The sequence below is a fragment of the Mastomys coucha genome, unplaced genomic scaffold (assembly GCF_008632895.1).
Source record: "Mastomys coucha isolate ucsf_1 unplaced genomic scaffold, UCSF_Mcou_1 pScaffold20, whole genome shotgun sequence".
NCBI classification, from domain to species: Eukaryota; Metazoa; Chordata; class Mammalia; order Rodentia; family Muridae; genus Mastomys; species Mastomys coucha.
In genome coordinates this window covers 122,492,825-122,505,039 of record NW_022196903.1, presented here as the reverse complement: position 1 = coordinate 122,505,039, position 12,215 = coordinate 122,492,825, and the positions used below count along the sequence as shown (strand labels likewise).

The 12,215-nt window shown below is 39.5% G+C and overlaps 1 protein-coding gene across 1 annotated transcript; it reads left to right on the top strand.

Annotated features, from left to right (window-relative positions):
- Positions 1 to 2,446: 2,446 nt before the first annotated feature.
- Positions 2,447 to 10,719, top strand: LOC116099672 (early activation antigen CD69-like). The gene is made up of 5 exons (XM_031383598.1): positions 2,447 to 2,594; positions 6,407 to 6,529; positions 7,575 to 7,774; positions 8,369 to 8,472; positions 9,691 to 10,719. The coding sequence occupies exons 1-5, from the start codon at positions 2,531 to 2,533 to the stop codon at positions 9,797 to 9,799; spliced, it is 600 nt and encodes a 199-aa protein (XP_031239458.1). The 5' UTR covers positions 2,447 to 2,530; the 3' UTR covers positions 9,800 to 10,719.
- The last annotated feature ends 1,496 nt before the right edge of the window (positions 10,720 to 12,215 follow it).

Genomic DNA, 12,215 nt, shown 5'->3' with positions numbered 1-12,215 from the left:
TTAGGAAAGAACTAATGTGAATCCTACAAGTTGTCATTTAACCTCTACAAGTGTACTATGATACACACACACACACACACCATAGATAGACAAACAGATGGACAGACGGACGGATGGATGAATGGATGGATGGATGGATGGATACGTGGATGGGTGGGTAGACAGACAGACTGGCAGGTGGACAGGCAGGCACAGAGAGAGGGAAGGAGGGAGGGAGGGAGGAGAGGTGGAAGGAGGGAGAGAGAGAGAAAGAGAAAGAGAGAGGGAGAGAGAGAGGAAAATAAATAAGTAAATATGGGGCTTGGGAGGTAGTGACTCAGTAGTACAAAGTTCTTACTGTTCTTTCAGAGGACCAGAGTTCAATTCCCAGCACTGTTTAAGGAAGCTCACATTGCTTGTGACTAGCTCCATGGCACCTTCTAGCCTCTGTGGGAATCAGCACAAATGTACATGACTCACAGGCACACACATAAATACATAATAAAATTTTTAAAAATTGAGTTTAATTAAAGGTGAAGAAATTTTAAAAAATGCTCAGTTGAGCAGCACTTTTCCTTTAAAGAGTTTAGTTAGGGACCGGCCTATAACAAAGACTGGCTGTGATGACTCTCCTTGCCTAATCTTTGTCAGTTCTAAGCTCGATGAAAGCCTCATCCCATTTAGCAGGCATGAGTCAGAAGAGCACATCTCTTGGTATTCGTGAGTATCTGGACCTTCCTGCCTTTTTACCTGGCACTGAATTAATTACCTTACTTATTAAGGGAAAGCATGGCACATAGGCTCATTGAGAAAGAACCTCTAAGACACAACCAAAGACCTAAAGACCCTGCCGCGGCAGGCTCCTGGCCACTCCCGTGGAACAGCAAGAAGGTTTCTGTTGGAGAGAGAAAGTAGTAGAGGAAGTGGCCAGAGGCCAATGTAGAGGCTCTTCTTGGCTGTAAGGCCTTTGGATTTTAGGGAAGCTTTATTAGGAAGCCTTTGGTGACCTGAACGTTCTCAGCAAGATGATACAACATACTTAACCTCATCCCAGCTGCTGTGCTGGGATGATACTGGGAACAAAAAGGCTCATTAGGACCAACATGTACCAGCCTGCGTCTCAAGCAGACAAATTCACATGCCGGCTCACCTCAGTTGTCTGTGTGGTACCTTCCAACCGTCCTAAGCATTACATCTTCACAAAGGCAAACCAGGTGACTTTACTCCAGGAGTGACTGAGGCCTTTGGGTACCAAGGTTATTAACCAGAATGATACTTTTATCTTTTGGATCCTCACACTTGAGTTACCAAAACAGACACTTTCTGCATTTGTTTTATGTGGTGTTCAATAATTTATCTGAGTGAAATGGATATCGTGGGAAGACATGTGTACAGGGATCACCTTCCAAAGATCAGAGGCCACAGACACATGTATAAAACAGGGGAAAATAGAAGGAGATGCTCTGCAGTGAGACAAAGGAAATCTGACAGTGGAGGATGACAAGAAAATGAGCAAGGGATGATGAAATAGATAACTGAAGAGAAACAGTTTTAGAGCACAGCGAGGAAGTTTCAGACCACAAGCTTTCTGTTTCCTGAACTAAAGCAACTCCTGACACTTGAAAGAACTAGTCTCTGGGGAAAAAGAAGTGAATGTCACACTTTTCAAATCCATAATCAACTATATAGAACTTGTCCAAGTGAGAGAGAGATAGTCAGAAGGATAGAGATTTTTTTTATATATTTTCTTTATTTACACGTAAATTTCTTCTTTCCCAGTTTCCCCTCCAAAAAACAAACAAACAAACAAAAACAACAAGAACAAAGCCCATGCCTGCCACCCCACCCTCTCCCACTTATTGGCCCTGGCATTCCCCTACAATGAGGCACAGAACCTTCATGGGGCCAAGGTCCTCTTCTCCTGTTGAAGATCGAATTTGCAATCCTCTACTATACACATGCTACCAGAACAATCAGAGATTTTAAGAGCCCTACTCAACAGTACATCTTCTGGCCAGCAATAGCACCAGGTACATAATGGGTATTCAAAAACTGCCTGTAAATACCTACAGATAAAAGAAACGAATGCAAAGGATTGTGTGAGAAAGTTTTACGCTCTCATCCAGTGCTTTTCCATATCAAATACAGCAATCTCAAACTTTTAGCTCCTGGTTTAGATTATGCCATTTCCAAAGTTATTTGTGTTTTCTAAAAATTTGTGGAAGGATGTCTTCAATTCTGAGAAAATCCCTCTTTATCTCTCCCTCTTGAAGCTACAGTTGTGAGAAAGCACATTTCAGACAGCAGGGAAAACCCGCAGCTCACCACCACAACACACGGTGAAGTGTCTAGGCCACTGGAGCATAAATTAAAGAGAACTGGCAGAGTTGAGCATGTAGCGGGTAGGAGGAAGGGGTGGAGCCTGTCTAATCAAGTATAAAGGCTGAAATCTTCAGAGATCCAGACTCTGAACAAGACAGCTCGAGCTAGGACTCGTCGTGGACCACTCGAGATTAACCGGGGACCTTGAGGGGAAAAAAAATTTAAAAGGATGAATTCTGAAGACTGCTCTATAACGGAGAATAGTTCTTCACATCTGGAGAGAGGGGAGAAGGGTAAGTCATGTGATTTCTTACATTCTGAAGTGATCTCTACATTTGATGTATGGAATAGAGCAGAGAATGGAGAGATTATCAGAGGAGTTCATTATGTTCTATTTCTGTCAGTCAAAGAGAAACTCGGCACAGGTAAATACCGCTCCATCTATGAGAAGACAAAATACTTGTATGAGAGGGAGCTACATGAATTTCAGAAGAACTTGAAATGACTTTTCCTTTGAATCAATTTGTATCATCTCAACTCTTAGATTTAAATGGGAAATTTTCTGGATTGACCTAGTTATTCTTTATCATTTTCCCATAACCACCTATACATAATCAATAAGTCTTACCCTTCTCTTTATGAAGAGCTCTATTTTCCACATGAAAAGTTATGGTCTTGTTGTTTCTTTGTTCATTTGCCTGCTTTCTGTGTGTCTAGCCTCTTTAGTATTCTCTTCATGAATCCTCTGGGGGTGGGCGACATTTGGGTCTCCAGGCTCAGAGAAAACGGCATTACACACACCTGAACATATGCAGTGTTGTATGGGTAACCTTGTCATTAAAATGTCATCTTCTGCAATGACCTATGGAACCTAGGAGATTTTGCCATTTTATGCTACTTCTCTCCTTCAATGAATCACTTCAAATTCTATAACTATACATTTTTCTTCATTTTTACAAAAACATGATCAGCCTTCACATTTCTGTCTCTTCTGTCTGTTCTACACACATTATTCTTCCTGTTGTCAGAATCTTTCCATTCTGTTCCTATCTGAGTGGTGAGGAGCCCTCCAGCTCTTAGCACTTAGGAATGAGAGTTATTTGAAAATACGAGCTATCCAGTTAATAAAGGGATACGCTATGACAAACACCACCAAGATAGTTGGTTAGGAACGAATTATTATCTTAGTGTTTCTCTGTCAAGTTGGCTTGCTGTAAAAAAAAAAAAAAAAGCCTCTGTTACCTTTAAAAACTCATCCCCTGTTTGAGAGCATGAAGTCAAAAAACATATAGATATAAAGTCTACAATATTCATTTTTAGATACCTAAGTAACCTGTATGTCTCACTTAAAACATTTTTTAAAGGCATATAATAATGAAACTATAATAAAGAGTGGAATGTAGGAGAGACCAAATGCAGAAATTCCTGACCTGGCCTGGGATCAGCTCTATCTACCCTTGTATGTTTAACCTATGCTCTCATGGCCGTGACCTTAGCAACACAGTAGCAATGGAATCAACAGGCTCCTCCTTGTGTGACAGAAAGTTGGTAAATAGGTGGATCTGTTTTCATGCTCTCCATTAATGCACAGGCCTCAGGAGTGTGCTGTTAGGGGGAGATGTTTTGTTGCCTAGGTGACAAGTTGAACTGTGGTTAGCAATGACCCTTGATGATGGAAATATAGTAGTGTCACCTGGGAGTTGGTCTCTATACTCTACCCACCAGGTGGGCTAATGGGTTGAGCTGGCTGAGGTCTAGGACTGCTTTGGATGTGGGTGTGTTTGCTGTGCAGTCAGAGATATTGATAAATTGAATCTGAGCAATGGGACTGACTATCATATGTTGAGAAACGAAACTAGATCAGTCTCTGAACCTATTACTCAAGCTACTGAAGACTACCTCTGAAGATAATTGTGTATGAGTATAAAAAGGAAGGCAAGGGAAAACAGACCTAGGCAGGACCGATAAAGGCTTCTCTTAGAGGGCCTGAAATCAGATTTTCACCAAGAAAAAGAAAATCCTACAAAATGTACTAGTTGGTGATGCTATGCATGCTGTGTCTCCTCTCCAAGCTTATCTGGAACAAAATATTTTAAGAAAAAAAAAGAATCCACAAATTCCAAAATACAGTCTACAGAAATAATCTCTTAGTTATAAAAAGTCATCTACAATGAAAAGTTAAATGTTTTACAATGAGAACAAATTTGAGAGAGCTTCTTACCTTGTAGCCAAAGGCTTCGAGCTCACAGTCCTCTGGTACCAGCCTCCTAAGTGTTTGGATTATAACTGTGGAGACTGGTTTTCACTGCTAAGTATAATCTTATTCAAGGAGCCATTTTACATTAAAACTTCCATGAGCATTAAAAAAAATTACACTGGAAAATTTGGGAGCTTATAAGGGCATTCTTGTGGGGCCATACTGTTTTGAATCTTGAAGGTTCACCCAGCAAAAAAAATAATCCAAAATCTAAAATCAAAAACTGACTTTCCCTCTGCAATCCTATTTATACACTAGAATAGATGTATTTCTACCTATCCAGATCTTGTCATAGAAACATTTATTAGTTAAAGGTAACTGTGATTTTGTTCAACCTTTATGGAAAAAGTTAAATGAAGAAAAAATATCTTCCATATGTTTTATATCATTGTTACTTTTCCTTTATTATTCTAATCTTAGAAAATGTAATGTTTCCCTGTTCACTTTTACATCATTATTTTTGACCATGCTATAATTTATATACAATGAATGAACACAGGAGTGTGGTATAAGGACACAACAAATGTGTAGCTACAGTGCCCATCAATATTTGAATATTCCCATGACTCTAGGACATTCTGTAGGTGCCATTCTCATAAGCATAATGCAAACACTTGTCTTATATTTGACACCACACCTTATTTTGTCTACTCTAATGTGCCAGTTACATTGAAATATATATTATGTAATCTTTAATGAATACACTTTTTTCATATAACATTATTTTTCATATATCATTATTAGATTTATCGTATTGTATGCATCAGGGTTTTATTTAATTGGTAGAATCACATTATGTGGAAATACCAAATTTATTCATTCTCATGCTGACAGATATTTGGATTATTTTTAGGACTTCATCTTAGTGATAATTCTGTGAATATTATTGTGCAAGGCATTTTAAGAACATGTTTTATTTCTTTAAGAGGTAGTGTGTGTGTATGTGTGTGTGAGAGAGAGAGAGACAGAGACAGAGACACAGAGAGAGAGTGAGTGTGTCTGGATCATAAGTGGTATATGTATAGCACTGTTTTTTACTTACGTCTGTGGAAGTGTAGGTCATGTGTGTCCAGGTGCCTTCAGAAGCCCGAAGCCAGCACTGGAAGCTTCAGAGCTGGAGTGACAGATGGTTGTGAGCCACCTGATGCAGGTGCTGGGAACCAAACACTGCTCCTCTACAGAAACAGTACATGCTCTTAAACGCTGAGGCATCTCTCCAGCCCCTATGTGCACATAGCATTGTAAAAAAATATTTCCAAGGTATCTTTCCAGTTTAATCTCTTAGCATTAATATATTAAAGTTTGCAGTTGTTCCATATCTGCACTGGCATTACCAAGAAGCAAAATCAAGTGTTCAGTTTTTTTTTATTTTAATCCTACTTTTGGATATTTATGCATAAATTTCACATTGAACATATTTATTCTGAGCATTCCATCCCCCATAAGCAGTAGCTAACTTAAACTACAGCCAGGGTACTCCTTTTATATGTCTCCTACAGCAAGTGGGTGCTTAAAAGTCTTAAATAATGATATGCCTGTATTTTTCATAGCTATGAAATATACCCATTATACCTACTAAATACATATATAAATGATGTATTTATGCATATATACATACATACATACATATATAGTGAAGATACCTTATTCAGTCAGCAATTTACTTGCCTTGCTTTATCTCTAGCCAACAAGACATTTTCCAAATGCACTCAGAATTTGGTAAAATTGACTATTAATGTTTTTTTACTAGTGGGATGATGCATTGCTATGCTTAATTTTATATTCCTCAAAAAGCATCAACTGCTCCATCCTACAGTCTAAATTCACCCTACTTCTCTCCCTTTTCAGACCATGGCACCAGCATACATTTTGAGAAGCATCATGAAGGATCCATTCAAGTCCCTATCCCTTGTGCTGTGTTTATAGTGGTCATCATCATGTCCTTAATGATAGCTCTCGTTGCCTTCAGTGGTGAGTCTATGCTTATGAGTTCTCTCAAAGCCGGCTAACAGTAAGCACTCACATATGGCTCAAATGAATGGGTTGATCTACTTAATCAGACTTTTTGATTGACTTAGAAACATTTCAGACATATAAACAGTTTTATGATCAGCATGAAATACACTATATGCTCCCTCAATGACAGCTGCAACAATTGTAGAAATATTTAAGGTGTCTGACTTATAAATTATGTAGGGTGATCACATTTACAGCTACAAGAAAGGGGATATATATATATATATATATATATATATATATATATATATATATATATATATATATATATATACATATATATATATTTACATAAAATTCCTGTGTGGTGCATTTATGTCCAAAACATCACTTAGACTTTTCATTCATATTGGCAGGGAAAATAGTATCCATCCTATATATTAATCAAAAAGTGGTCAATAGTTTTGCCTTTTATCTCAAGCCAACAGACTAAACCCTCTGGATTACTACGACAGTCAACAACTCCCAGAGCCATCTGGGGCATGCTATGCCACCATACATGCATGACATATCTATGTCTTTTACAAATAAATGTTACAATTTGAAGAAATGTTCCACCTTCCTTTTTACTGTATTTTTAATTGGAAATTTTTCATCTAGTATCTTCTGATCACACTTTTCCTTCCTCCACCTCCTCACGGGCCTCGTTATGCACTTTATCCTCTGCTGTTTGAAATGAGCCCTTGATAAAATTCCTGTGTGGTGCACTTATGCCCAAAACATCACTTAGAGTTTACAATATTTGTTTCTCCTTTTTGCCCAAATGTTATTTTTAAGATTTTCCCCACTTCTCTGACACTTTCTAGCATAACAACCAAGACAACATAGCCCTTTGTTCATGCCCCATCCTGTCCGGAGAGACACTGGGCACTGGACAGGTGGTAGCTGAGGTCTGCTTTCTTCTTCCTTACAAAGTGCAGAGTGTCCCCAAGACTAGGCTTACCTGTGAAGAGGGTTTATTTTCTTCTGTTACTAAAACAAATGTTCGTTCTGTCCACAGTGGGCAAGTACAATTGCCCAGGCTTGTATGAGAATTTGGAGTCATCAGACCACCATGTTGCTACCTGTGAGAATGAGTGGATTTCATACAAAAGGAAGTGTTACCTTTTCTCTACCACAACCAAGAGTTGGGTCTCAGCCCAACACTCTTGTTCTGAAGATGCTGCTACTCTTGCTGTTATTGATTTGGAAAAGGACATGGTAAGATTCACAACTGATCTCATCAGACACTGTTGTCCTATTTAGATCTTGGTTCTGCTCTGTTCTAAGTGGAAACTGGGCACCTGTCTCACATGCAGCGAAACTTAGTCATGGGGGGGGGGGCACTGCATGAACAATTTAAAAAGCCAAAATGATTGTCTGCTGAATAGTCTCCCAGTGTAGTTTGATTGTTGAATAGTCTCCCAGTGTGGTTTGACTGCTGAATAGTCTCCCAGTGTGGTGTGATTGCTTAATAGTCTCCCAGTGTGGTGTGACTGCTGAATAGTCTCCCAGTGTGGTGTGATTGCTTAATAGTCTCCCAGTGTGGTGTGACTGCTGAATAGTCTCCCAGTGTGGTGTGACTGCTGAATAGTCTCCCAGTGTGGTGTGACTGCTGAATAGTCTCCCAGTGTGGTGTGACTGCTGAATAGTCTCCCAGTGTGGTGTGACTGCTGAATAGTCTCCCAGTGTGGTGTGACTGCTTAGTTTCAGAGACCAACAATTGAGATGAGCTGATGCCATGCACAGCTAGCAATGATCAGGTTAGCCATGGTGCTCAGTCATGTTTGTAACCTGACTCCATTGTGCTTTAAGACATTTCTGAAGCGATTTGCTGGTGGACTGGGACACTGGATTAAGCTGAAAAATGAATCTAATCAAACATGGAAATGGGCAAACGACAAAGAATTTAACAGCCGGTAAGTCACAAGAAAACTCTCTGCCCTCTCTGGGCTGACACTTTCCTTAAGGCATAAATTCCTTTTCTTCTTTCTTCTTCTTTAACGTTTTCTCCCTTCTCTTCTTTCTAAGTTGCACTATTTATGGCAGTTCAGTTCTTCCTCACAAAAAGCTCTCATCACTGCTTTTATGTGTATTATACTCCTTGGGATTATTGAGAGTCATCCTTTACTATTAAAATTCACTAAATAACTCCTTCTAATCCCTTAACTTTGTCTTAGCAAAACACTAGTGTGGGCAGCAGTCTTAGTGAGTTTGACATAGTCTCAGGGCACTTCTCATGAAGGGCAGTGAAGCAGTTGCTGGGAAAGAATTTCCTGTGTCACTTCTCTTTCCCAGTTTTTATCCCTATAGGGACAAAGGACAATGTTTTAGTGCCTAATTACTAGTGTCTATGAATCTATGGAGAATCCCCCCCCAGCAATAAACACACTGCCATTCCCTATTATTAAGTCAGACTTACTGTTTTGAGGAATACTCTATAAATTTAGTACTGATCTTTGCAATGTGTAAACTCTGAGTTGAATAAATTTCTCACTCCCTTAACATTTGTATAAGGACTGATACACTATCAGTATTTAAAATCTATATTTCTAAATTAGTCACAGTGATACATGCTTTTAGTTTCAGCACCCAGGAGGCAGAGGCAGGTGAGTTTCTGCAAACTCAAGGCTAGCCTAGTCTAATAGTGAAGCCCTCTTTTAAAAACAAACTATATTTCTGGTAAAGGGACATTTGGCATGTGGCCCATGGTTGTGTACCTATGGCTAGGCTACCAAGGAATACAAGACAACCATCGATGGTCTAAAGGAAATAGCAGTATTTGATGAAAATAGCTATGACCAGGCCCTAAGCCCCCTAAACTGTGCTTCTTGAAGGACCTAGAGGAAAATACGGTATCGTAGAAATACGATAGTGAACTTTCACTGGGATGCCCACTAAAATCAGAAAAAGAGAGCCTTTAGCTCTGCCTACTTTCTCTACGAATGATCCCCTTCCAGTGTTGTCTGTTATCTCCAGACCTAAGACCACGGCTGCTTGGCTGGAAGTCTTGTGTTTCATGCTTCCTACTCAGGGAACAAACAGAAAGGGCAGAGGTCACCGCAAAGTTTATTGTCATGAAACTGGCTAGAAATGACAGACTGGAAATAAATCTGAGTGTCTCCATGGTTTGACAGGTTCAATTTGACGGGGTCTGAGAGGTGCGTGTCCCTGAACCACACAGATGTTGCCACTGTGGACTGCGAGGAAAACTTACGCTGGGTCTGCAGCAAGCCGTCCAGATGACGAGGAAGCATAGATGTGTGCCATAGCACCACAGGGAAGTTGTGTGACTGGATACTACTCTGTGCTTGAATTTTCCACAAAGACTGCACAAACTAACTTTACATCATCCTGGAACAACTACAGATAGGACTGTGGGATATGATGAAGATCCAGGAAGATCCCCTGACCAGGAGCTGAAAATGTCACCGCCTGACTGGTAATCCCATCAAGGATGAGAGGATGGCTATGAAGCCTCAGAAATGCACTTTACATTTTAACTTAGAATGAATAAAAATGACTAGCTTTAGAGTTACTATTTATTGCTGAATGACTGCAACAGCCAGCGCCTTCACGCATTTGCACTATTTGGAGGGGTTTCGGTGGTAGGGAGAGCTGAATGTAGATACAGAAAGATTTGACTGATTCATGGTTTTCTTAAACTCAAAAAGCATTCACAAGTAGACCAATGCTTATGAAACCAAGCTTTGCAGTAGCTCCATCTATTTACAGACATTTGCCTCACTATTTTGTCAATTGTTTTCCCCTGAAGAATAAGACTGACCTTTTCTTTAACTTCCTCTGTGTAGACAGCTAATTTTCAATGGTACATAGTTCTTAGTCTTGAAAAAACCTCTGTAGTATATTTCAAGGAAGAAACAAAAGCACAGCATATGAGGAATAGTTGTAGATCAGATTTCAAAGTGCTGGAAAGAAAAGTGCAATATGTGTCTTGGCAGATCTCTGTCAGGACACACACCCTGTGGTTTGACCCTGGAAAAACTCCAGTCTTGTCACATAACCTGTTTGTGTCTTTCCCAGTCCTTTGTCCAAAGTATTCCCCATGTGCAATAAAGTGTTTATGTATTTGTTTGTATTTTAAAAACCACTATAAAGTTTAAGCTGTTTCTATGAACGTCTAAATAAAAGAATAGACATATGGTTTCCAGTGGTTCTCCTTCAAACTGCATTCAAAGTACTAGCTTCCAGGAAGGGGGAATGACTGCAACATTTGAACCTTTAGATTAGTGAAGTTCACAAACCTCAGCAGAGCAGATTCTTTGTACAGTGCCGGCTGGTCAGTGTAAAGTCTCCAAATTGGTCAGAGTCTGTGGAGTGCCCAGTCACAAAAGGAGAACTGTCCCCAAAATGGAGCAGGAAGTACCATGGAAGCCAGGGCAGTGAAACTGTAAGATCCAGAGGGCAGGACTGGGGCAGAACCATCTGCTAAGCTTGAGAGGACCACTGCACTCATGAATTTATAGCCACTGTGCTTCCCTGAACAAGACCTGCACAGAATCAAGACAGTCAACATCCCAGCAGGATGGAAGAAGATCAAGGGCATCCTCACTCCTACCTGGGGAACGCTTGACAGTCCATAGCTACTGGGAAAGAAGCAGTCAGTTCTTATTCCCAAGTATGTCCCTAATAACTGACTGTGCTCTAGTGAAGGACCCCATATCCCTGCATTATGAACAGCATTAATTGGTGAATTAATTGTGAATTAACAGCATTACTTGGACTCAATGAGATATATAAAAAGAAAGGGGAAAAGGACATGAAGTTTGGAGGAGTTGGAGGACAAAGTAGTAGATGAATATGATTGAAATACTGCATACATGTATGAAAAATAGCTGTGAGTTATGCCATATTGGAAAACAGAAAACAGTAGAACACCTGTTAAAAGTCTTCCAAAATGCAAAATCCTAGTTTTATTAACACATTTGTATATTTACACACATTGATGCTAAAAGGATACATTCATTTTTTTTTGCACATATCAGATGCTCTGAATCTTCAGTCCACATATCCAAGGTTCTGAAAACATCTTGTTCAACTCTGTTCTGAAAATATCTTTCTCTATATATTTCATTTACATATACTAATTCACAGAGTATATGTGGGTCATGGAAGCCTTCAAGGGCTTATTTCATCAGGGAAAATCTTTGATCACTCCCAGAACTGTTATATGGATGAATGCTGCAATAACATCCTTTTGTAATGTCTGGATACAGATGATATATATATACACACACACACATATACACATACACAAATACACACACACACACACACACACACACACACACACACATATATATATATATATATATATATATATATACACACACACATATATATACATGTACAAACTGTGCTCACCCTAATGACATCTAGAAAAGAAACATGGGTTTAGTGTTCTTCTTAATAATAACGTGAAGTTTCCTGGCCACTGAGAGCCTCAGTTCCACGGCTACAAAATGAAGCAGGTGGGCCTCCTCACTTAAATATTCTATCATTAATAACCACAGCCTCATCCTGACTCATGTTGAAAAACAGTCTTGTGATTTGCATGGTGTGGATGTGTAAGTGGAAACACTGCTGTTGAGAGCCATAGGATGAGAGCCAGCTGACCTAAGTCTTACTTAACTCACTAGAT

Bases quoted from the DNA above. Each gene is read 5' to 3' on its own strand.
- LOC116099672 (XM_031383598.1), top strand. From the start codon at position 2,531: ATGAATTCTGAAGACTGCTCTATAACGGAGAATAGTTCTTCACATCTG. The intron at 2,595-6,406 runs GTAAGTCATGTG...CTCCCTTTTCAG, and splicing joins TCTGGAGAGAGGGGAGAAGG to ACCATGGCACCAGCATACAT. The intron at 7,775-8,368 runs GTAAGATTCACA...TTGTGCTTTAAG, and splicing joins TTGATTTGGAAAAGGACATG to ACATTTCTGAAGCGATTTGC.